General features: G+C 44.5%; 1 protein-coding gene across 1 annotated transcript in view; it reads right to left on the bottom strand.

Moving 5' to 3' along the window:
- Positions 1-27,546, bottom strand: part of LOC126470719 (nose resistant to fluoxetine protein 6-like) — a 185,110-nt gene that overhangs the window by 87,036 nt on the left and 70,528 nt on the right. The window contains exon 3 of the mRNA XM_050098722.1: positions 10,673-10,836. Coding sequence (XP_049954679.1) covers positions 10,673-10,836 — 164 coding nt within the window. The remainder of the gene's footprint in view (positions 1-10,672; positions 10,837-27,546) is intronic.

Here is a 27,546-nt window from a genome sequence, read left to right as displayed (position 1 = left end):
GAGCAGGACACGCCATGCATGTAATATCTTCCGTTTCCAAAAAACCTCAACCATTCGTGCTGTGTGAGGTCAAGCATTATCGTCCATCAAGACGAAGTCTGGGTCCACAGCACCTCGCAACAACTATGCATGAGAGCCCAAGATCTCCTCACGGTACCTGACAGCAGTTAAATCTTGCTGATTGACCTGTACAATTTAATGAAGAGATGTTCGACTGGTGAACATAATCCTTGCCCACACCAATAGGGATCCTCCTCGATATCGACCTCTTTCCATAATGTTTGTGGTCCCACATTCGTGTGCCCTCCAGGTGCGAAACCGTCTAGAATCACTCTCCAAGCCGGCCTGAGTGGCCTTGCGGTTCTAGGCGCTACAGTCTGGAGCCGAGCGACCGCTACGGTCGCAGGTTCGGATTCTGCCTCGGGCATGGATGTGTGTGATGTCCTTAGGTTAATTAGGTTTAATTGGTTCTAAGTTCTAGGCGACTGATGACCTCAGAAGTTAAGTCGCGTAGTGCTCAGAGCCATTTGAACCATTTTTAATCACTCTTCAAACCAAATTGGGACTCATCTGTGACAAGAACATTGGTCCACCGTCCGACCATCCAGATGGCATTTTGAGGCTCCTCTCTAGATGTTTCCTTTGGTGAAGACATGCCAGAGGTAAACAGACTCCAGGTCTGCAACAATAACAGCCACTCTGCTGAAGCCTTCTGCACATCATTTGTCTCGATACAGCACGTCCAGGGGATGCACGAGGTTAGATGTCAGTTGCAGTGCAGTACCTAGGCGGTACTGTCGTGCTCTTACAGCCAAATAACGGTCCACTCTCTCTGATGTGACACGTGTTCGGCCCTGTTTTGGTCTCTGGGATACAGTCTCCATAAACTGTCAGCTCATCCGAGAAACAATAGAACGATTCACATAAAGCCACCGAGTCACATCAGTTTAGCCGGCCGCTGTGGTTGAGCGATTCTAGGCGCTTCAGTCCTGAACCGCGCTGCTGCTATGGTCCCAGGTTCGAATCCTGCCTAGGGCATGGATGTGTGTGATGTCCTTAGGTTAGTTAGTTTTCAGTAGTTTTAAGTCTTGGGGACTGATGACCTCAGGTGTTAAGTCCCATAGTGCTTAGAGCCATTTGAACCATTTGAACATCAGTTTACAACTCGTCCGCTTCCGTTTTTCCTAATGTCTCCACAGCAGAGAGTCTGTAGGCGTCTACTCTGTGCCATATTGCGCCATCTTTGACTGTGTGCACAGCGATTGTGGATGAGATACTACCCTGCAAACACTATCCCACTTGAAACTTCCTTGCAGATTAAAACTGTGTGCCCGACCGAGACTCGAACTCGGGAACTTTGCCTTTCGCGAGCAAGTGCTCTACCATCTGAGCTAGCGAAGCACGGAAGGTAGGAGACGAGATACTGGCAGAAGTAAAGCTGTGAGGACCGGGCGTGAGTTGTGCTTCGGTAGTTCAGATGGTAGAGCACTTGCCCGTGAAAGGCAAAGGTCCCGAGTTCGAGTCTTGGTCGGGCACACAGTTTTAATCTGCCAGGAAGTTTCATATCAGCGCACACTCCGCTGCAGAGTGAAAATCTCATTCTACACTATCCCACTTCATAGGTGCCCTGCTGGCGTGGTTGGAAGTTGATCTGAATGCCATCTTCCGTGCAGAACGTGATCGTAAGGCAGTTCGTATGATTATACCGTGAATATTTGACACACCTACTTGCAAAGCGAGGATGACGACTGCATGCCAGGGGATGGCCTGAGAATGGTACTGTGTAACGAAACCGGTAGCCAGAAAAAAAACACTGTCCGAACAGGCCTTGAGGGCCCAATGGTACGGACCGGCCGCCGTGTCACCCTAACCCTGAGGCGTCACCGGATGTGGATGGACATGTGGTCAGCACACCGTACTCCCAGCCGTTGTCAGTTTTCGTGACCAGTGCCGCTACTTCTCAGCAAGTAACTCCTTCATTGGTGTCACAAGGGCTAAGTGCTCCCCGCTTGCCAACTGCACTCGGCAGAGCTGGACGGGCGGCCGCGGTGGCCGAGCGGTTCTAGGTGCTTCAGTCCGGAACCGCGCGACTGCTACGGTCGCAGGTTCGAATCCTGCCTCGGGCATGGATGTGTGTGATGTCCTTAGGTTAGTTAGATTTAAGTAGTTCTAAGTTCTAGGGGACTGATGACCTCCGATGTTAAGTCCCATAGTGCTCACAAGGGAACCTCCCCATCGCACCCCCCTCAGATTTAGTTATAAGTTGGGACAGTGGATAGGCCTTGAAAAACTGAACACAGATCAATGGAGAAAACAGGAAGAAGTTGTGTGGAACTACGAAAAAAATTAGTAAAATATACAAACTGAGTAGTTCATGCGCAAGGTAGGCAACATCAAGGAAATCATGAGCTCAGGAGCACCGTGGTCCCGTGGTTAGCGTGAGTAGCTGCGGAGTGAGAGGTCCTTGGTTCAAGTCTTCCCTGGACTAAAAATTTTATTTTCGCAAAGTTATGATCTGTCCGTTCGTTCATTGACGTCTCTGTTCACTGTAATAAGTTTAGTGTCTGTGTTTTCCGACCGCACCGCAAAACCGTGCGATTAGTAGACGAAAGGACGCGCCTCTCCAATGGGAACCGAAAACATTTGATCGCAAGGTCATAGGCCAACCGATTCCTCCACAGGAAGACACGTCTGATATATTCTATACGACATGGTGACGGCATGTGCGTCACATGACAGGAAAATGTTGTCGACCCACCTAACTTGTACACTTAGCGAATGGGTAAAAAGATTCTTCTACCTTGCCCGATTTTGGTTTTCTTGTGGATGTGATAATCACTCCCAAAAAAGTGATGAAAACATAAGAGTTTGTCACATATACTGAAAATAAAAAATTAAACTTTTCACTCGAGGGAAGACTTGAACCTGGGACCTGCCGTTCCGTAGCTGCCCTCGCTAACCACGGGACCACGGCGCTCCTAGATTCCCATCGTCCTTGATGTTGCCTATCTTCGCGTGGACTACTCAGTTTGTATATTTTACTAATTTTTTTTATAGTTCCACACAACTTCTTCCTCTTTTCTCGATTGATCTGTGTTCAGTTTTTCAAGGCCTATCCACTGTACCAACTTATAACTAAATCTGAGGTGGGTGCGATGGGGAGGTTCCCTTGTCAGAGCCATTTGAACCATTTGAGACCTGGACAGTGACCCATCCAAGTGCTAACCAAGCGCGACTTCGGTGATCTGACGTGAAGCAGTGTTACCACTGCGGCAAAGCCGTTGGCGATAGCCAGTAGACAAAACAAATAAAATTTTAATGCTTTTTAAAGACAGAAAATAGCACTAACATTCTATATTTTTATTCTGCGTGTGTACACATTTATTTCTCGATATAGTCATCCTGGTAAAAAACTCATTTCTCCCAACGAGACACCAGTTTGTTGATACCGTCACTATAGGAAGATTCACCCTGTTGACGGGCCACAACCTCAACTGAGCTTACAACGCTTCATCAGCATCAAAAGTGAAATCATGGAAGCTGTCTTCTAAACTGTGAAAACAGATGAAAATCTGGTGGGTCCACGTCAGGACTACACGGATGATGGTCGACGACAGTGAACCCGAGGTGTCGGATTGTTGCAGATGTCGCAGCCCGCATGCGTGGTCTGGCATTGTCATGCTGAAGGAGGGGGGTGCTCCTTGTGTGGACGAACTATTCGACTTAGAAACTCGATTACAGCTCGGAGTTTCTCACGCACCGACGTAGTTACGTTACACACCGCCATGTTTCACTCTACTCTAGCGGCAGAGGGCTACAAATGAGTAGACATGAAGAAAAAGTGGTAGAATGTTTTATACAGGGTGTTTATAAATGAATATCGGGGTTTTAACGCTTTATAATATTTATTACATTAAGCTTACAGTTATAAATGATACGTCAAATGAAAGAGCAACTCAAATAGTTTTACTAAGAACCTTATAAATGTTCAATGTGAGCACCATTTGTCACACGGCACACATCAAGTCTATAGCCGAGTTCTTTCCGAACGTTGATAAGTGTGTCTTCAGTGATTGCAGCAACAGCTGATTCAATCCCGTTTCTTAATTCAGGGAGGTCTGCTGGTAGCGGAGGCACGTACACACGATCCTTAATGAAACCCCAAAGGAAAAAATCGCATGGCGTTAGGTCGGGTGAACGTGGAGGCCATGCAAAGCAAGCCCTGTCATTGGACCCCTTGGGGCCTATCCAGCGCTTGCGCTATAGATCTGATGTTTGCCATGTGACAAATGGTGCTCACATTGAACATTTATAAGGTTCTCGGTAAAACTGTTTGAGTTGCTCTTTCATTTAACATGTCATTTATAACTGAAAGTTCAATGTAATAAATATTATAAAGCGTTAAAACCCCGATATTCATTTATAAACACCTTGTATAAAGAGCTTTATGAGTTTCCACATAAAAAATTCAGAGGTATTAGTTTACTTCGGAGGTATTTTGTTTCCTTTTAAAATAAAAATTTTGCATTATATTTCCGAACATAGTTTTTCTTTCCGGAATCCGGGAAATAAGCCGGCCGGTGTGGCCGTGCGGTTCTAAGTGCTTCAGTTTGGAACCGCGTGACCGCTACGGTCGCAGGTTCGAATCCTGCCTCGGGCATGGATGTGTGTGATGTCCTTAGGTTAGTTAGGTTTAAGTAGTTCTAAGTTCTAGGGGGCTGATGACCTCAGTAGTTAAGTCCCATAGTGCTCAGAGCCATTTGAACCATTTGAACCGGGAAATAAATTCTTTAATGATACCCATAAAATTTATTTTCCAAGCACTGTCTTGATGAACATAAAGGAGAAGTAGATGGGCGAGCCTTGGCTGTATCGTTGTTGATCTGAGGCAAGTTTTTAATTCGTCGAAAGGCGCTGAATGACCTCTCAGGGGATGCTGACTATACTGTGGCTCTCATAATCATAGTGATCAGGCGAATTACCTCCTAAAACAGTTCTTGTACCATACCATATTCAGCAGTTAGTTGTCTTTCAACAGACGTTGCATTACATGGGTGTACAGCAAAAGATGTGGACGAGGTGGTCTAGTGGGTAGATCACTACACTCCACCCCTGCGGATACCGGTTCAATCGTGAATAGGGGCGGGGAGTTTACATCACTCCAGGCCCTTCAGGATGACCCCCGGTCTCGTCAGCTTGCTGTCAAAATGAGTAGTAGAGGTCTTTCCCAGGGATAAAAGGCGGCAGGAGCGAGAGGCCCACCAGCCTTCCCCCTCCTAGGGCCACAGGGAATACTCTTTATATAGATAAATGACATGCCACACTTGGTGAGCAGCAATACAGTTTAGGCTGTTTGGTGTTCGGGAAGGTGTCGTCATTGAGTGACTGTAGGAGTAGTATGAAAAATTTCTTGACAGTGTGATGAATGGCAGCTTGCTGTAAGTGTACAAAAATGTGAAGTTAATGCAAATGATTAGGAAAGCAGTCTTTTAACGTTCAAATAGAGCATTAGTAGAGTGCAGTTTGACACAGTCACTTCGGTTAAATATCAAGGCGTAACGCTGCAAAGCGATATAAAATGGAATGAGCACGTCAGGTTGATAGTAGGGAAGGCGAATGCTCGACTTCGATTTATTGCAGAGGTTATGGGACAGTGTAGCTCATCCACAAAGAAGACGACGTATAGAACGTCATTCTTGAGTACTGTTCGCGGATCTCCATCAGGTCGGATTAAAGGAAGACATCGAAGCAATTCACAGGCGGGCGGCTAGATCTGTTACCGGTAGGTTCGATAGGCACGCAAGTATTACAGAGATGCTTCGTGAACTCAAATGTAAATCGCTGGAGGAAGATGATGCTCTTTCCGCAGGGCACTATTGTGCATATTTAGATAACAGGCTTTTGAGGCCGACTGCGGAATGATTCTACTACCGTCAACGTACATTTCACGTAAGGACCATGAAGGTAAGATACGAAAATAAGGGCTCGTACGGAGGATTTTAGACAGTCGTTTTCCCTCGCTCTATTTGCAAGTTGAACAGGGTAGATAATGGCCAGTATTGGTACAACGCACTCTCCGCCATGCGCAGTTCGGTAGTTTCCGCAGTATGTATGTAGATGTGGATGTAGAATAGAAAGACTGCACTCTACCCGCCTTCAGGCCGATAGTCCAGTCACACGCTTGCGCCAAAGACTTCCAGAGAGCGAAACCAAAAAACTGCAACCTATGCACGTCTCGAGGGTTGTGTGAAACTTGTTTTGGGCAGTTTATTAATACGCAGGTCAGGATAAAACTGTTAACGTAGAGGGGCATAAATACCGGTTTGTTTAAATTTTCTAGATGTTTTCCTTAAGTCTGGTGCTCCTTCTCCAAAATCCACAGCGCTAGGTAGTCACTGTATAGTTCCCTGCACTATTAAATCATCACTGCTGACTGTGTCCACCACATGTTTGCACAGGAGTGGCAGCCTGGATTTGTTATGTATACTGACAGAGCTTCTCTCCAATCAGCACTTTTCTATATGGTGAGTTAAGAGACCTGAACTGAGAGATGGAACGAAGGGGGACAAGGAGAACAGATCAAAATAATGTTCAAACGGCCCTGAGCACTATGGGACTTAACATCTGTGGTCATCAGTCCCCGAGAACTTAGAACCACTTAAACCTAACTAACCTAAGGACATCACACACATCCATACCCGAAGCAGGATTCGAACCTGCGGCCGTAGCAGTCGCGCGGTTCCGGACTGAGCACCTAGAACCGCTCGGCCACCGCGGCCGGCACAGAACAGAACATACTGTATTTGAAGTTATAAGACGTTTAACATAGTCTGACACATAGTGACTCCAAGAATGCAACAGACTGATTCAATCATGAGCAAAAATTGTTGAAGTGGGCAAGCGATCGTTCAGCCTCCAGCGCGGAGCGCATGTTTCCGAACCTGCTGAGTCAGCATCGCCGGGTCGTCGCCAGCGCGAGTCAGCGGAATAAAAGTAGGTCTTTCTACCAGCTGGAGGGTCGTTGTTGATGTCGGGTGTCAGCCACCGGACTTCTGCGTTGCATATGGAGAGGGGGTGGGGGAATGGGTGGAGAGGGCCGTAGTGGGGGGCAGCCTGCAAGGATGGTGACTGCTACAGAGTATATATCTAACATGATTTGAATAATGTTAAGTAAATCAACGCTAAGTTATAGGGGACAGATGACCACAGATGTTAAGTCCCAGTCAATGCTGATCACCTGCTCGCCCTTAGAACCTCACACTCACACCGCCACCCATCCTGACCAGTAAAACACCTTATGCAGCCTAAATGTTAATCGCTTATATATTGAAGCACAGCCAACTGGAGACCTAGAAACGACGGAGAGGCTCCGTCCCTGCCACAGCCGCAGTGGTCCACAACCCCACGACGACTACCGCTGTCCACTTCACCCCTCCGTGGTCCACATCAAACCAAACGGTGGTGTACGCATACATGGAGAACTTTGCGCATCAATCGCTGACATAATGCAGCTGAGGCAGAATAAGGGGAACCAGCCCGCATTCGCCGAGGCAGATGGAAAACCGCCTAAAAACCATCCACAGAGTGGCCGGCTCACCGGACCTCGACACTAGTCCGCTGGGCGGATTCGTGCCGGGGACCAGGCACTCCTTCCCACTCCAGAAAGCCGGGCGTTAGACTGCACGGCTAACCGGGTGGGCATACACAGTGATACTGGGAAACTTCTGATCAAATAGTATACTTTCCTTTTGGAAAAAACGACATTTGGTCTGTGGAGTGCGTGATTGATTCTTTTGTAATTTTTTTTTTATTTATAGACGCAAACACATGTTTATGACACAGTCATAACCGGTTTCGGCCATACAATGACCATCTTCAGATTGTAAAGGCGGCATACACTGAACACAGGTTCATGTGTTGTCAAACTGCATTACATACATGCAACGCCTCCAGCTGGCATTCAGTATTGTGGTGGTCGTTGGTCGGAATGTTTTGGCTCGTCAGTAGAGCTGTGAAACTACCGCAGGCTTCTGTAGACTGTCATAAGTAAGCGTAGACTACGGTAATTTTCCTAGTAGCCTTGCTCAGTTGAGATCGGAACTGTGTTACCTGAACATTAGGTGTGTTGCATACCTATTAGGCGTAACCTAATTTCAATCGCTTTGTCTGCATATGCGACCAATGTCTTACTAGATTCCCGTAGAAACTGCAAACGATGAACCGTCTATAAACTGAGTATGGGTATACAAAGGACTGCCTAACCTATCGAACATGATTGTTCTACATAGTTGTCCTCCTGTTTCTTACTTAAAAAGCAGTATTTGCAGCAAAACTGAAATTGTGAATGTTTCACTCAGGTTTTATTCGAAAATCGTTGATTTGCAATGTGAAACAGAGGGATGTTGTAGTAAAAAAAAAAAGAAAAAAAATTACAGATTTATAATATAGTGCTACGAAATGCAATTTCCTAAAAAAAGGTAAAATTAAAAAAACGCAAATATATGAAACACCGCTTCAGTACTTCGTCGAGCTTATATGTTTCTGTTATTGTTAAGCAACTTTTGACTTAATAACTAGAGGAAATTCTTGTCTTTAGCCATGATGTAGGATGTTCCATTCAGTAAAAGATTGCAATAAGTGTGTAGATTTTTATGTTCCTGCGTGTAAACTGTACCTGCTCGAAGAGTAATTGCTTTGGTTAAATGGAAGAGTAGAAGTGACACAATCGACTAATATTTGTTACTTATAAAATGCAACTTATATTTTTCAACGACATAAAATACACAATGGACTAACACTGAAAGACGTGCGGTTCTGATTATGTGCAAAACAAACAAACAACAAACAAGGAGAAGTTGTCTGCTCACAGTTTCTCTCTTACACGTTCATCTTTGTTTCTTTCCCTGTTAAACCTACCAATTCTACAGACAAACCTACCATTTACTACGTCATTTATGTACTGTACCAAGACTACCGAACCTTGGTTTTGGTAGAGAGTAACTCTACTCACCAATGTATGTCACACAGATAAAATCGCTACCGCTCTGCGAATTCGTCCTCCACATTGCCGGTGAGATTTTATCTTAAATAAATGATAATTAATTGTAACCCTCAGCTGCCGACAGGTGTTGCTGATATACCTCGATGGGGACAGGTGAAAATGTGTGCCCCGAGCGGGACTCGAACCCGGGATTTCCTGCTTACATGGCAGACGCTCTATCCATCTGAGCCACCGAAAACACAGATGAATAGCGCGACTGCAGGGACTTATCCGTTGCACACTTCCCGTGAGACCCACATTCCCAACTGTCCACAATCTACATACGTAAACCACCTAATCGATATTTGCCCATCCACTCATTACCCGCGCACACTAAGGTGACGATGGGTCGACAGAAGCGTCCGATCCCACGCGTCGGCTTTGGCCCGTGACGTACGGGTGTTGTCGTGTGTGACGTCGTGACGGCGAGGAGTTTGGTTTGTGAGTGTGGCGTGTTTGTAGATGTCGTCGTGTTGTGGTTTGTTGTGCTCTCTGGTGGTATGTTCAGGGTTTTCGTTTGTGTGGTGTAATGGGCTCAGTTTGCTTTTGCTCATTATCCAGAATTGTTCGAGTGTCGGCTATGTTTGTAGTGGAATTCGTTTCAGTGAGTTAACGATTTTTTGTGAAGGTTAATTTAGTGTTGTTCGCTGTACATCGTGTGGTAATTTTAGTAAAATTAATCGGTTGTTGTTTTTGTTTAGAAATGGATATGACGGATAAAATTAACAGTGCGCAGGTCAAGGGAAGTGTTCGATCCCAATGTGTGGCTGTGTATGTTGATATTGGTATCAGGAGATGTTTTTGAGATATATAGGCCAAGGGAAGTGTTTGATCCTAATTTATGGGATCGGGAGCTGCTGTTGAGCTGTATAGGTCAAGGGAAGTGTCCGATTCCAGATGATCTTGTGTTTAGTGGTATTTGGGGAGTTTTGTGATGTCGGTTTTTTTCGGGGTTTTGTATGGGGGTGGGTGTCTAAATTTGTTTATATTTAGTTTGCCCGCACCTAAAAACGCCCCATTCCTCGAGCTTGTCCCGTTAGTGCCATTAGACTTTTTGTGGAAAGTGAGTGTGTTTGTCGATGTATTTTCGCCCTCATAATGTGTACGTACCGACTTTATATGCGCCATATTGGAATCGTGGTTTATGGTCGTTTCCACCATATTTGTGACATCATGGGCCAAAGCAGACGGGCGGGATCGGACGCTTCCGTATTTCCGAGACGATTCCCGTAAGATTTCGGGGAACCTGTGCGCATTCACACAGACGAAGGTCAATGTCTGGGTAGCCTTTAACTATATAGATTAAGATAGTAACTGTTTTCGAAAGAACAGAGACCACTGATGACCGTGCAGCTTCTCTAGAATAAATGATCATTAATTGAAACCCTCAGCTGCGGACAGGTGTTGTTGATATACCTCGATGGGGACAGCTGAGGTATATCAACAATACATGTCGGCAGCTGAGGGTTTCAATTAACTATCATTTATTCTAGAGAAGTTGCACGGTCATCAATGGTATCTGTTCCTTCGAGAACAGTTACTATCTTCATTTATCTTAAATGTTTGGGACAGCCTGTATAGCTCTGCCTCGAGCATTAGGAGTACGCAGCAGAGAGGAGCGCGAGTGCTTACCAGAGGCAGTAGAAGGCGGGCAGCGTCCAGAAGGAGAAGCGCGGGTCGGGGACTGGCCGCACGCGCTGCAGGGACGCAGAGGGCACCAGCGCCGCCGACAGCAGAGCCGACGCGTTGTCCGAGCAGGCCGCGGGCAGGCACAGCCCCAGTCGCAGCTGCCGCGTCTGCCAAAAATACATGTCTCACTCTACTGCTTACATGCTCTGCCTGAATCGCATTCTGATTCTGAAATGGATTCAGTGCACTGAAATGAAATATGTAGGTCTATAGGGAACGGTGTAGAGGGGTGGGGGAGGTGAAATCGAGGGAGATGCAACGACATGAAATGATATCGGTGTAAACTATTCAGATAGGCCGGACAGCCAATGTAATCAACCCGCAGTTATAACTGAAAAAAATTGCTTTGCTGCTTGCTTTTGAATTCTTTCATTGCTACTAATGAGGAAAACGATAGTATTCTCTCCCTAAAGGATTAAATTTAAGTACCTGAAGATGGTATCTCTTCTTTCGGACATGTCCGAAAGAACAGATATCATTTTCATATAGTTAAGGCTAACCGGCCATTGACCTTCTTGTTCTGTGCTGGCCGAGCGGTTCTAGGCGCTTCAGTCCGGAACCACGCGGCTGCCACGGTCGGAGGTTCGAATCCTCCCTCGGGCATGGATGTGTGTAATGTCCTTAGGTTAGATAGGTTTAAGTAGTTCTAAGTCTAGGGGACTGATGACCTCAGATGTTAAGTCTCATAGTGCTTACAGCCATTTTTTTTCTGTGCTGGACGCACACGCATTGCCCAAACTCTTACGGGATTCGGTAAGATTGTCTGCCGCAAGTAATATTGTGTAATGGGCAGGGGCACTACGAATATAGTGTGTGGACATTAAGTTGGGAATGTGGGTCTCACGGGGAGCGTGCAAGGGATAAATCCCTGCAATCGCACTATCCTCTGTGGCTCAGATGGACGCCGGCACGGTAGCTCAGCGTGTTCGGTCAAAGGGGCGATTGTCCTCTGCAATAATAAAAAAATAACTGAATAAGGGAATGAACGATCAACTTGAACTGATGTCATGTGACGTCCGCCCAGACCAAACGAAACGAACAATACCGTCCAAAGAAAGAAAAGAAAAATTATGGATAGAGCGTCTGCCATGTAAGTAGGAGATCCCGGGTACGAGTCCCGGTCGGGTCACAAATTTCCCCCTTGATGTATATCAACGCCTGTCGACAGCTTATGGTCTTGATTTAATTATCATTTCATTAAATTTAAGTTTCCCCCAGCCGAATGATTAAAAATTTGCGTAATAATGCTCTTCTTCGCTCGTCTAAGTAATGTAAGTTTCTTAATCGTCGAATTTTTTGGTAATAATGTCTATCTTGTCTTGTTTAACTAAAATGGGTCTGTCTGAACAGCCGACAGACCCCGAAGGACAGGTTCAGCTGCCTAAGCGGAAACGTTTCTCCTATCTGTCGCCCCGATAGGCACCTTTCCTTCGCGAAGTATGAGAATTGTGTGCGTAAGTGTATCTGTGAAGTCTAGTTGACTAATGTGTGTGTGTGTGAGAGATGTACTGTCATGTTCATGTTGGACATTATGAGAGTTAAATAAATAAATGTCGTGTGACTAGGGCCTCCCATCGGGTAGACCGTTCGCCGAGTGCGAGACTTTCCATTTGACGCCACTTCGGCGACTTGCGCGTCGATGGGGATGGAATTATGATGATTAGGACAACACCCAGTCCCTGAGCGGAGAAAATCTCCGATCCAGAAGGGAATCAAACTCAGGCCCTTAAGATTCACATTCTGTCGCGATGACCACTTTTTTATCTCATTTTGTTTGATATTGTTCGTGGAATTTATTCGAGGCGGACGTCCGATGACACTCAGTTAGATTCTTCGTTGATCCATTCACTCAGTTGTTTTGTTACAGAGGGTAGATAACCCTCTGACCGAACACGCTAAGCTACCGTGCCGGCTGCCACTCAGCTACTGGGGCGGACATTATGAGAGGTGGCAGATACCGGCAGATAACCTACTCTTCTCGGCTAGCAGCAAAGGCCGGCCATGTGGCCGAGCGGTTCTAGGCGCTTCAGTCTGGAACCGCGCGACAGCTACGGTCGCAGGTTCGAATCCTGCCTCGGGCATGGATGTGTGTGATGTCCTTAGGTTAGTTAGGTTTAAGTAGTTCTAAGTTCTAGGGGACTGATGGCCTCAGAAGTTAAGTCCCATAGTGCTCAGAGCCATTTTTGAGAACTACGAAAAACATCCCCATACCGTAAAACAACCCCTTCCATACTTCATTGCTAGCACTACACCTAATGACAGACGGAGCGAGGTGGCGCAGTGGTTAGTACATTGGACTCGCATTCGGGAGGACGACGATTCAAACCCGCGTCCGGCCATCCTGATTTAGGTTTTCCGTGATTTCCCTTAATCGCTTCACATAAATGCCGCGATAGTTCCTTTAAAAGGGCACGGCCGACTCCCTTCCCCATGCTTCCCTAATCCGGTAGGGCCGGGTAAAGTTTTCCAGGCACTTGCTGAATCCAAATACTTCCGTCGGATTGCCATAGACTCATAGAGTGTAGCGTGATTCATCACTCCAAATCACTCACTTTCAGTGAGTCACTGTTCAGTGGCACTGTCTTAGCACTCTTTTTAACTCCCTACTTACGGCCATTGTACTGTCTGGAATGCTGGTAGCACTTTAGAGGTCACGAGTGATTTTAGAATCACTCTCCGCAATGCTCGATGGTCCCTATACGTCAGTACATGAAGTCTCCGTTGTCTTCATTTACCTGTAGTTGTTCCTTCGCGTTTCCTCTTCACAATCACGGGACCAACAGTCGACTGGGCGTCTTTAGAAGGAGTGAAATGTCCCTGATGGACGGACGGTATAAGCCACTTCTCACTTTATCCTTTGTGTCTCGTTACCTTGTATTCGACCTAAGTGAGAAATAACATACCAAATTCCAGAATGAGATTTTCACTCTGCAGCGGAGTGTGCGCTGATATGAAACTTCCTGGCAGATTAAAACTGTGTGCCCGACCGAGACTCGAACTCGGGACCTTTGCCTTTCGCGGGGAAGTGCTCTACCATCTGAGCTACCGAAGCACGACTCACGCCCGGTACTCAAAGCTTTACTTTTGCCAGTACCTCGTCTCCTACCTTCCAAACTTTACAGAAGCAAAGGTCCCGAGTTCGAGTCTCGGTCGGGCACACAGTTTTAATCTGCCAGGAAGTTTCAACATACCAAACTATTTTTCTCCTTTAATAGAGCGTTTTTCATTGTTCCAATAATTTTCATTAAAATTAAATTAAATTCATGTGTCATAATTTGTTGGCAGACCCTCAAGAGGGATGTTCAGCCACCTTTTTGCAATTTCTTTCGGTTGAACGCCACTTCGGAGTCTTTCGCACAATTAACCAGTCCCAGTAATTATAGCAGGGAAACGGGTCCTACATTTTAAAGTGGAATCTGAACGACGTGTCGTCCCTGGCATATTTTCACAACATTGAAATGTGAAGGCTAGCTTAAAGACAGACTGAAAATAAATCGCTTGAAGTTGTGGCCTCAACGCTCGCACTCTATCATTAGACCACCAAACCGGTAACCTACATTCAGAAATGTTTCTTATATATTTACTTTCTCATACATACACAGGATTTTTCTTCGTGCAAGTACTGTAAAAACTAAAGAACGTTTTCATATTTCTGGCGTTTCCCAGGGTAGGGTTATAGGCCCTTTGCTGATAATTATCTACATAAACAATTTAGGAGACAATCTTTGCAGCCGTCTTAGGTTGTTTGCATATGATACTGTCGTTAATCGACCAGTAAAGTCATCAGAAAATCAAAACAAATTGCAAAAAGATTTAGAAAAGATATCTGTATGGTGCAAAAATTGGCAACTGACCCTTAATTACGAAAAATGTGAGGTCATTCACATGATTGGTAAAAGGTATCCTTTAAACTTTGGTTACACGATATATCAGTCAAATCTAAAGACCGTAAATTCAAATAAATACCTAGTAATTACAATTACGAACAAATTAAATTGGAAGGAACGCGTAGAAAATGTGGTGGGGAAGGCTAACCAAAGACTACGTTTTATTGGCAGGATATTTAGAAAATGTAACAGAATTACTAAAGAGAGTGCCTACACTAAGCTTGTCTGTCCTGTTTTAGAATAATGCTGCGCGGTGTGGGATCCCTACCAGATAGGATTGACGAAGTACATCGAGAAAGCTCAAAGAAAGGAAGCACGTTTTGTATTATCGCGAAATAGGGGAGAGAGTGTCACTGAAATGATACAGGATTTGGGGTGGACACCATTAAAACAAAGGCGTTTTTGGTGGGGCAGAATCTTCTCACGAAATTTCAATGACTAACTTTCTCCTCTGAGCGCGGAAATATTTTGTTGACGCCGACATACATAGGGAGAAACGATCACCATAATAAAATAAGGGAAATCAGAGCTCGCACGGATAGATATAGGTGTTCATTTTTTCCGCGCGCTATACGAGATTAGAAAGCGAATTGTGAAGGTGGTTCGATTAAACCTGTGCCAGGCACTTAAATGTGATTTGCAGAGTATCCATGTAGTTGTAGATGTAGATATTTTTGGTGTCTCTCGTAGGAGAACACCCTTAGGAAAAATATAAAGAGTCCGTGCAGTCTTCGCATTATGCAGAGCAACAAAGCAAACAATGCAGTAAAGATTAAGAATACACGAAAGCACAAAATGAACTATTACGACACGAGTAAACGAGACGAGAACTGATCAGCTTCCTGTGTTAGTAGACTATGGGGTCTCCCCCTCTGCCCCCGCTCTGCGCAGGCACAGTCTTCAGGATACTCAAGATTTTTAGACACTACACTCGTCTCGATCAATTGATCACTGACGTCACCGATCCACTAGTGACGTGGCTGGCGGTTGATTTACACTCTGCCGTGTGACGCGCACACACCAGGAGTAGTCGATTTAGATAAGAAAGTCGTTAGTGTAAAACAAACCTTAACTTCATGAGGTCATGGCAATTAGGTAAGTGCAGAGGTTTCTGCTGACAGAATCGTAGTTGTGAAAGATATGTTTCCTACTCTTCAGCTTAATTGGTAATTCCATTGCGATGGAGTAAACGCTTCAAGACCGTCACTAGCAACATAGGATGAAAACGACTAGATTTGCCACTGAAAAATTATGTGAAAAATTGTATTGCCTATCGAGGTGGACACCCTAACACGAGGGGTGTAATAACAAGGTATTTGGATTCTTCTTCTTCTTCTTCTCCTTGTTCATTTTATCTTCTTGGATTAAACTTTAGGTGTTCGTCGTCACAAAAGTAATGCTCATCACCCCTTAGGTGTTCCTACTTCTCTTCATGCGAATGGTTTATAAGCTAATACTACTTTCAGAAGTCGTGTGTTGCCCATCCTTTGCACGTGTTCGTACCACGTGTTGCGGCTTTTTTGCACTGCACATTCAGTCGTTCCTGCTTCTAGTTCCTGTTACACTGCTTCGTTTCTTATATATTCTGTTCTTGAGTAACGTTTTGTTGTCATAAATTTCATTTCTAATCTTACCCAAAGTTCTTTTGGTAGATACCCCCTTGACCCCCTGCCCCCAATTCACTTCCATGAAGAAGTACTAAAAGATCCTACATGACCATTCCTTTTATAAAAATTCTCTAGTTTTTTGTCTGATTGTATTTTTAACACGTTACAGATAGTGCTACATATCATTAATTGTTTCTTATGAATACGAAAAGTTGTACCAATGTTTTCTAACTGCATTGGTATTGGCACATTGGACCCTCAGTTTCTCACTTCTTCAGGTGAGGCTTGGTTTAGCCTGCATAGCTATGTGGCTCAAAGAACTTGCGCCATTATGAATCACAAAATCCTCATATGTACACTGAACAGCAGTTGCACAATATAAGCCGCCTCTGTGGTGTGCAGTTAACCGACGCTGCCATTGTGTCGATTTTTTCTGGTGCTCTGATTCCGTTGGTAATGTCTTCTATTGATCTCTTTGATGTTTAAATTCCGTTCACCCAGAATGTCAAAAACAATTTCAGAACAATTTTATTTTGCCTAACGTATGGAATTCCCAATTCGGAGCGTTGAAAAATTTAGCAGCGTATCGACCGCTCGTGTCACACACCATTCTACAGTATTCTCGGCGTGAACACACTACGTAGCTGGCGCATTATAATTCTGCGGTTTCCACCAAAGTAGCTGCATTCCTTCCAGCCTTTATCACGTCGCAGTCGAGAAAGTCACAGTAAATGAGGATCGAGTTACGGAAGTAAGTTAGACGCGAAGCTATTGAAGTAGAGCTCTAACCCGGCAGAGGCAAGGCTTGATTGCGCAGAGAACTGTTGCAACAGTCATTTGGATTTGGCTCCATAATAACGAAACTACCGCAAGTGCTGGAACTTTCAGGAGGAGAATGCTCGTTAAGGTTTTAGTTTTCTCATCGAAGTGACTTAATTACGAGGTATGTCTTAATTATTAAAAACCTTAGACATTGGCCTCTGCTTGAATACAGAGCACATTAATTTCACAGATGACATTGAATTCAATTTTTTTCACGTAGGATATATCTGATTTTCAAAACTAATTGTACCAGCAGCTCGTGGTCTAGTGACTAGCATTGCTGCCTCTAGATCACGGGGTCCCGGGTTCGATTCCCGGCCGGGTCGGGGATTTTCTCTCCCTGGGGACTGGGTGTCTGTGTTGTCCTCATCATCTCGTCATTATTCAGTTAGTGGCGAGACTGGAAATGGAAAGATTTCAACCTGTACGGGCACTGATGACCACGATGTTTAGCACCCCACAAACCAACATCATCGTCATCAATCTAATTATGGATGAAGCGCTTGAAAATTGCTCCAGCCAGTCATATCTGCGCCTGTAGTGGTATACTAAGCTATAATTAGTTTTATGTTTATGGTTCAAATGGCTCTGAGCACTATGGGACTTAACTTCTGAGGTCATCAGTCCCCTAGAACTTAGAACTAATTAAACCTAACTAGCCTAAGGACATCACACACATCCATGCCCGAGCCAGGATTCGAACCTGCGACCGTAGCGGTCGTGCGGTTCCAGACTGTAGCGCCTAGAACCGCTCGGCCACTCCGGCCGGCGATCTCTTTCAAATGGTGGCGTATGCACTGAGGTGCCAAAGTCATGGGCAACCTCCCGGGTTCGATTCCCTGCGGGGTCAGGGATTTTCACCTGCCTCGAAATGAGTGGGTGTTGCTTTGACGTCTTCATCATCATCATTCATCCCCATTACGGTCGCAGAAAGGCAATGGCAAACCACCTCCGCTAGGACCTTGCCTAGTACAGCGATGGGGGTCTCCCGCATCGTCCCCTACGCTCTGTCAAGGAGTATGGGACTTCATCATCAAAAAAATGGTTCAAATGGCTCTGAGCACTATGGGACTTCACATGTGAGGTCATCAGTCCTCTAGAACTTAGAACTACTTAAAACTAACTAACCTAAGGACATCACACACATCCATGCTCGAGGCAGGATTCGAACCTACGATCGTAGCAGTCGCGCGGTTCCCGACTGAAGCGCCTAGAGCCGCTCGGCCACCGCGGCTGGCACTTCATCATCATCATCTCCTAATACTGTGCCGGGCTCGGTCATGCCCACAGTTGTTTTCAGAACAACAAGAAAAGGAAATAGTCGATCATGCATTAATGCTTTTTGATTTAACTTTGATACATGTCCAAAGATGAGCATAAGATCTTGCAACCAAAAATAATATGACGCATAAATCCAACGATGGAATGAAGATGATTGGAATGATTTTGTGGGATCCATGAAAGCTGCAGTGGAGCAGATAATCAGGATTGTTACTTTACGTTGGAATTTTGTGAATAATATTGTTAGTTAAATTATATTTGAATAAACATTTCCACATCTTTTCTATTGAAATCTTGTTTTTCTATATTCCCATAAGGTTAGTATGTATACCTGCTGTTACCCTACCAGTGAGGTAAGACCAGGTGATTTGACTTTTTCTATAAAAGAATCTCTGATTAAAGAAGCGCTGAAGCTATAACCTTTCAGGAATAATATATTGTACCCAATTAAACAGCGATTGTTTTTAGTCAAACAAATAATCTCTAGGTTAAATAGTTTAACTCCAAAGGACCGCCGGCCGGTGTGGCTGTGCGGTTCTAGGCGCTTCAGTTTGGAACCGCGTGACCGCTACGGTCGCAGGTTCGAATCCTGGCTCGGGCATGGATGTGTGTGATGTCCTTAGGTTAGTTAGGTTTAATTAGTTCTAAGTTCTAGGGGACTGATGACCACAGTTGTTAAGTCCCATAGTGCTCAGAGCCATTTTTCCAAAGGACCTTGGAGATTTAGTTATCCGATCTAACACAACTATCCCCTAATACCTACGTATTTATTTGAATATAAAACCCTTAAATTTGGATGATTTATTGTGTAACCGAAATTTAACGAAATTTTGTTAGTACGATTAGGGTGTCAGGACGGTCCGAGCGCTATTGAAACCGTAACACGCCAGGAAGGCGTCTCAGGAGGTTGAACGTGTGGTAGGTGCAAAATACACTACTAGCCATTAAAATTGCTCCACCACGAAGATGACGTGCTACAGACGCGAAATTTAACCTACAACGTGCTGACGTGAGGAAAGTTTCCAACCGATTTCTCATACACAAACAGCAGTTGACCGGCGTTGCCTGGTGAAACGTTGTTGTGATGCCTCGTGTAAGGAGGAGAAATGCGTACCATCACATTTCCGAGTTTGATAAAGGTCGGATTGTTGCCTATCGCGATTGCGGTTTATCGTATCGCGACGCTGCTGCTCGCATTGGTCAAGATCCAATGACTGTTAGCAGAATATGGAATCGGTGGGTTCAGGAGGGTAGTACGGAACGCAGTGCTGGATCTCAACGGCCTCGTATCACTAGCAGTCGAGATGACAGGCATCTTATCCGCATGGCTGTAACGGATCCTACAACCACGTCTCGATCCCTGAGTCAACAGATTGGGACGTTGGCAAGACAACAACCATCTGCACGAACTGTTCGACGACGTTTGCAGCAGCATGGACTATCAGCTCGGAGACCATGGCTGCGGTTACCCTTGACGCTGCATCACAGACAGGAGGGCCTGCGATGGTGTACTCAACGACCAACCTGGGTGCACGAATGGCAAAACGTCATTTTTTCGGATGAATTCAGGTTCTGTTTACAGCATCATGATGGTCGCATCCGTGTTTGGCGTTATCGCGGTGAACGCACATTGGAAGCGTGTTTTCGTCATCGCCGAACTGGTGTATGACCCGGCGTGATGGTATGGGGTGCGATTGGTTACACGTCTCGGTCACCCCTTGTTCGCATTGACGGCACTTTGAACAGTGGACGTTACATTTCAGATGTGTTACGACCCGTGGCTCTACCCTTCATTCGATCCATGCGAAACCCTAGATTTCAGTAGGCTAATGCATGGCCGCATGTTGCAGGTCTTGTACGGGCCTTTCTGGATACAGAAAATGTTCGACTGCTGCCCTGGCCAGCTCATTCTCCAGATCTCTCACCAATTGAAAACGTCTGGTCAATGGTGGCCGAACAACTGGCTCGTCACAATACGCCAGTCACTATTCTTGATGAACTGTGGTATCGTGTTGAAGCTGCATGGGCAGCTGTACCTGTTTGACTCAATGCTCAGGCATATCAAGGCCGTTATTACGGTCAGAGGTGGTTGTTGTGGGTACTGATTTCTCAGGAGCTATGCACCCAAATTGCGTGAAAATATAATTACAGCCGGCCGAAGTGGCCGTGCGGTTAAAGGCGCTGCAGTCTGGAACCGCAAGACCGCTACGGTCGCAGGTTCGAATCCTGCCTCGGGCATGGATGTTTGTGATGTCTTTAGGTTAGTTAGGTTTAACTAGTTCTAAGTTCTAGGGGACTAATGACCTCAGCAGTTGAGTCCCATAGTGCTCAGAGCCATTTGAACCATTTTTTTATAATTACATGTCAGTTCTTGCATAATATATTTGTCCAATGAATACCCGTTTATCATCTGCATTACCTAACTAACCTAAGGACATCACACACATCCATGCCCGAGGCATGATTCGAACCTGCGACCGTAGCGGTCACGCGGTTCCAGACTGAAGCGCCTAGAACCGCTTAGCCATTTCGGTTAAAGGTCCTGCGAAACGAACTGCAGTTTGTTTACATTCTTCTCAAACGTATATTTGTTTTCGCTTGTATTATTCGAACACAAACGTTTTAAATGTATAATTTATGGCGAAGAAGATGACGGCTGCTGCGAAAAGACTCTTAGAGCTAGATATAAAATCGCTCTACATTTGGTCGTTTATGGAAGGTATTTTTTTTTTATTTGTGGTAAGGTCTTATGGGACCAAACAGCTGAGGTCATCGGTCCCTAAGCTTACACACTACTTAATCCAAATTTAACTTATTCACGCTAAGGAAGACACTCACACACCCATGCCCGAGGGAAGACTCGAACCTCCGACGAGAGGAGCCGCGTGGACCGTGACAAGACGTCAAATACCGCGCAGCTATCCCGCGCGGCTAAATGGTTATTAATAAAGAATATTTTGTTGGATGTAGTAGAAACAATGAATTCCACATTAGCTACCGCATACAGTAGAATATCACTTTCCAGCATGACAGTATCTCAGTGAATCAATAATGAATGACTAATTGGCAGTCAAAACTGAAGACCTCCTAGCGAACTCCCTCGCATTTGATGAGTCGACGGATATTAGCGACACGGCTCAGTTACCCTTTTTTATCTTTTTTTTTCATGGCGTGGACGACGACCTACATGTAACGAAAGAGCTTCTGGATATAATTTCGATGAAGCACACTGTTACAGGGGCGGATATTTTAGAAGCAGTCTAAATGGTAGCTGAAGGAATAGGACTCGCTTGGGAAAAACTTTTTTCCGTAACCACAGACGGGTCGCCAGCAATACGCGGTAAAGTAAACGCGTTTATTGATATACTGCGAAAAAAGCTTAAAATACCGAATTTACCTTTCGTTCATTGTTCTGCACACCAAGAGGCTCTTTGTGTGAAAATTATCAGTCCTCAAGACGTGATGAACCATATTAGTTCTCACGGGCTCATTCATCGTCATCGATACGCTGGTGCAACCACACTAGATCAAAAACACACTATATCAAAAAATGCAGAGGGCCCATAACACTTCCTTAGAGAATCGGAGATTTCACTTCTGTGTCACTCAATGACCTCCCTGATTTGCACAGCGACCTTTTGTCACATGAAATCAGAATCCAGCCGCACAATAGGTATGCAATTTTGCTAGAAGCTGCTTGTGAGGAACTGTTTCAAAAGCCTTCTGAAAAATCTACAAACATGTAATCAATTTGAGATGCCATATCGATAGCATTCAATACTTCGTGTGGACAAAGAACGAACTGTCTTTCAAAAGAACGATACTTTTTGATTCCGTGCTAGCTATCTGTCAATAGTTCGTCTTCTTCGAGGTATTTCAGAATGTTAGAACAACATGTATGTTCCAAAATCCTACAATAAATCGATGTCAGTGGTCGATAATTCAGCGAACTACGTCTATTTCCTTTGTTGCGTATTGATGTTAACTGTGCAATTTTCCAGTTTTCAGATGTGCATCTTTCGTCCAGCGAACAGTTGTATAAGTGCCAAAAATGGAGGTATTTCGTCAGCACAATCCGAAGGAATCTTAGAAGAAAGATTAAGAAAAGGCAAACCTACGTTTCTAGCATTTGTAGACTTAGAGAAAGCTTTTGACAATGTTAACTGGAATACTCTCTTTCAAATTCTGAAGGTGGCAGGGGTAAAATACAGGGAGCGAAAGGCTATTTACAATTTGTACAGAAACCAGATGGCAGTTATAAGAGTCGAGGGACATGAAAGGGAAGCAGTGGTTGGGAAAGGAGTGAGACAGGGTTGTAGCCTCTCCCCGATGTTATTCAATCTGTATATTGAGCAAGCAGTAAAGGAAACAAAAGAAAAATTCGGAGTAGGTATTAAAATTCATGGAGAAGAAGTAAAAACTTTGAGGTTCGCCGATGACATTGTAATTCTGTCAGAGACAGCAAAGGACTTGCAAGAGCAGTTGAACGGAATGGACAGTGTCTTGAAAGGAGGATATAAGATGAACATCAACAAAAGCAAAACGAGGATAATGGAATGTAGTCAAATTAAATCAGGTGATGCTGAGGGAGTTAGATTAGGAAATGAGACACTTAAAGTAGTAAAGGAGTTTTGCTATTTAGGGAGCAAAATAACTGATGATGGTCGAAGTAGAGAGGATATAAAATGTAGACTGGCAATGGGAAGAAAAGCGTTTCTGAAGAAGAGAAATTTGTTAACATCGAGTATAGATTTAAGCGTCAGGAAGTCGTTTCTGAAAGTATTTGTATGGAGTGTAGCCATGTATGGAAGTGAAACATGGACGATAACTAGTTTGGACAAGAATAGAATAGAAGCTTTCGAAATGTGGTGCTACAGAAGAATGCTGAAGATAAGGTTGGTAGATCACGTAACTAATGAGGAGGTATTGAATAGAATTGGGGAGAAGAGAAGTTTGTGGCACAACTTGACTAGAAGAAGGGATCGGTTGGTAGGACATGTTTTGAGGCATCAAGGGATCACAAATTTAGCATTGGAGGGCACCGTGGAGGGTAAAAATCGTAGAGAGAGACCAAGAGATGAATACACTAAGCAGATTCAGAAGGATGTGGGTTGCAGTAGGTACTGGGAGATGAAGGAGCTTGCACAGGATAGAGTAGCATGGAGAGCTGCATCAAACCAGTCTCAGGACTGAAGACCACAACAACAACAATCCGAAGGAAACCTATCTGGCATCCAATCTGGGCCGGAAGGCTTATCTTTATTGGGTGATTTAGGTTGTTTCGATACACTTAAGGTATCTACATCTAAATTAGTGCCGCGAGGGATTAGCCGAGCGGTCTAGGCGCTGCAGTCATGGACTGTGCTTCTGGTCCCGGCGGAGGTTCGAGTCCTCCCTCGGGCATGGGTGTGTGTGTTTGTCCTTAGGATAACTTAGGTTAAGTAGTGTGTAAGCTTAGGGACTGATGATCTTACCAGTTAAGTCCCATAAGATTTCACACACATTTGAACATTTTTCTAAATTACTCATGTTCCCAAGAGGTGGCCGAGATGTTCTAGGCGCTTCAGTCTGGAACCGCGCGACCGCTACGGTCGCAGGTTCCAATCCTGCCTCGGGCATGGATGTGTGTGATGTCCTTAGGTTAGTTAGGTTTAAGTAGTTCTAAGTTCTAGGGGACTGATGACCTCAGATGTTAAGTCCCATAGTGCTCATAGCCATTTGAACCATGTTCCGAACAGTTGTTCTTGATTCGAATTGCCGCGCGGGGTAGCCGTGCGGTCTACGGGCGCCTTGCCACGGTTCGCGCGGCGCCCCCCGTCGGAGGTTCGAGTCCTCCCTCGGGCTTGGGTGTGTGTATTGTCCTTAGCGTAAGTTAGTTTAAATTACATTAAGTAGTGTGTAAGCCTAGGGACTGATGACCTCAGCAGTTTGGTCCCATAGGAACGTACCACAAATTTCCAAATTTGATTCTAATTCTTAAAAATTTACTCCATCTTATGTGGTGAAGAAGTTTCGGACAATCCTGTTTACTAAATCTGTTTTACCGGCGCTGCTGTCGGTTGCATTAGCTACCATTGCTATCGAGCAGTGAAGGTATTGCGTCTTGCCTCAGGTCTGCGTCACGTACGATGAGAATCTCTTTGGTTGTTCTACCAGAATTCTAACCAGACTTTCGTTGTGGGAACTGTTAAAAGCATCTCACATTGAAGTCCGCGCTATATTTCGAGATTCTGTAAAACATCGCCAATATTGCAGATTTTAGGTTCTTTTTAAATCAAGCATGCTTTCTGAACACTGTTAAGTCCTCGGAAAAAACTTCGGCCGGACTTATCTCCGGTTTTAGCCAGCTGTCAGTTCCTATAACGATTTCTGCTTTATTGCTTTCTATCAGGGATGGAGCTCTGGTTCTTTTCCAACACAGCCACGACAGTGCCGAGATCCTTTAGAGTCACTATATTTGTCACATCATATAGGCGCCGGAAACCAGAGAGAATCTATCCAAATCGACATATATTATTAGCATCGACATGAGTCACCGTCTGCAGTTAGCTGCACCTTGTACTGTATGACATCCCTAATGGCCTCCATCATGCTCCTAATATTGGAGATCCCAACTACCAATAATCTCAACCTCTATGAAAGTCCAGATCTTCGACCGAGAAGCTCCCTCCTAAACAGGGCAAGCGATGTGCTACTCGAATAGGCAACCCTTGAGAAGTAGTCTGAAAGTGGTTCTATGAATCGTCTTCGAAACGCTTCAGTGTGAATTGCAGAGTAATTGTGTAGATGTGAATCATTATTTACGTCCGCATCACATTCATGTTCATTAGACATTAAGAGAAGTGATTTTCATACAAGAACCGCTTTCTACACTAGGTTACTAAGTCGAAATCGGAAATTTTCGATGGCCATACTTTGAACTAATGAAGCGACTTTCGAAACTAATGGTGCGGTTGATGTCAACAACGCTAACTGTGGATCAGAATAAAACTCTCACTGTTTACATCAGCAAGACAACCAGCTCGCCTGGAACATAACTATCTAATATGGACTTATCATGATAAAATTAATGGACATTATTTTTTGCTAAACATTTAAATGGACGACTGGTACTCTGAATCTAAGTTTATGTACTGACAGAGTTGATAGAAGGAGTTTCGCTAGCAGCACGGCTGTTAATGTCGCTGCAACAAGACGAATGTCCAGCACATTTTTCCTTGGTGATCACGTGTAGCTTAAATGAAATTTTTCCTGGTCTTAGAAGTGAAAGAGGAGGGCCAGTGACTTAGCCACCACGGTTACCAGATTTAAATTTTCTTTATCATTTATGATGGGAACGTATCAACAGTGTGCTGCAACGAGAAGTGATATAGAAATCGCGATTCGCGAAAAATGGCGGTCGCTCGCAGTTTCAGTGATACTTATGGGTACGCGAAGTGCACAAAGACGGGCAGGACTGTGCTAGAAGCAAGGCAGAAAACACTTCAAACACCTATTAAGCCGAAACAGAACAAGATAATATTATCTATTAATTTGCTGTACAAATTAAAACTCCAATTGAAATTTGTTCTAAGTTATCAGAACAAGGTCAAAAAGTACCCTCACTATCCTACAAACTTAATTTTTTTCTTCAAGCGTTAATCAAATTGTCAGCTCAAGAATAAGTTAAGGCGTGAAACACACAAAAAAAAATTTCATACAAAATATTCAGTTTTGGGACATTTTGGCAATGGTACTATTTTTTCCCCAAGTTCCCATTTTAAATTCAGAAGTTGAATTCATTTCTCACTTGCCAGTATATTCCATGCAATGTAGGGATCGTTATTCTGTACACCCTTATCATCCAGAGAGAGGTCAGAAAGGTCACAGTTTGTAGTAATTGACGAAAAGTCATCGAGTAAAACAGAAGTGATTTCTGGCGTTCCCCAGATAGTGTTATAGGCCCTTTGGTTCAAATGGCTCTGAGCACTATGGGACTTAACATCTATGGTCATCAGTCCCCTAGAACTTAGAACTACTTAAACCTAACTAACCTAAGGACATCACACAACACCCAGCCATCACGAGGCAGAGAAAATTCCTGACCCCGCCGGGAATCGAACCCGGGCGTGGGAAGCGAGAACGCTACCGCACGACCACGAGATGCGGGCTATAGGCCCTTTGCTGTTCCTCATCTATATAAACGATTTTGGAGACAATTTGAGCAGCCGTCTTAGGTTGTTTGCAAATGACGCTGTCGTTTATCGACTAATAAAGTCATCAGAAGTTCAAAACAAACTGCAAAATGATTTAGAAAAGATATCTGAATGGTGCGAAAAGTGGCAGTTGACCCTAAATAACGAAAAGTGTGAGGTCATCCACATGAGTGCTAAAAGGAACTCGTTATACTTCGGTTGCACGATAAATCAGTAAATTCAACTAAATACCTACGTGTTACAATTACGAACAACTTAAATTGGAAGGAACACATAGAAAATGTTGTGGGGAAGGCTAACCAAAGACTGCGTTTTATTGGCACGGGACTGAGAAAATGTAACAGATCTACTAAGGAGACTGCCCACACTACGGTTGTCCATCCTCGCTTAGAATACTGCTGCGCGGTGTGGGATTCTTACCAGACAGGATTGACGGAGTACAACGTAAAAGTTCAAAGAAGTGGAGCACGCTTTGTATTATGGCGAAATAGGGGAGAGAGTGTCACTGAAATGATACAGGATTTGGGGTGGACATCATTAAAACAAAAGCCTTTTCGTGGGGGCGGAATCTTCTCACGAAATTCTAATCACCAAGTTTCTTCTCCAAATGCGAAAATATTTTGTTGACACCGACCTACATAGGAAGAAACGATCACCACGATAAAATAAGGGAAATCAGAGCTCGTACGGAAAGATATAGGTGTTCGTTCATTTCGCGTGCTATGGAAAGTGGTTGGATGAACCCTCTGCCAGGCACTTAAATGTGATTTGCAGAGTATCGATGTCGATGTAGATGTAGTTTGTTTAAAACACATTTCATGCGAAAATGATCAGGCCCACAATTTCCGACAAGAAGTGGCTGTACGTAGGTTTAAAGCACCTTATATTTTGATTTTAACTACAATCATTCATTTTATTTTTGGATGACAGCCACTGACTACTTCCTTAATTAAGTGCCAGCTTTCATGTGCACTGCCTATAAATGACACAGAGCATAGCCAGAAAATCAGCGGGACAGATGAGCG

Source organism: Schistocerca serialis, chromosome 3 (assembly GCF_023864345.2).
Source record: "Schistocerca serialis cubense isolate TAMUIC-IGC-003099 chromosome 3, iqSchSeri2.2, whole genome shotgun sequence".
NCBI classification, from domain to species: domain Eukaryota; kingdom Metazoa; phylum Arthropoda; class Insecta; order Orthoptera; family Acrididae; genus Schistocerca; species Schistocerca serialis.
Note: the sequence above shows the minus strand (reverse complement) of the source record. Positions and strands in the feature narration are given on the sequence as shown.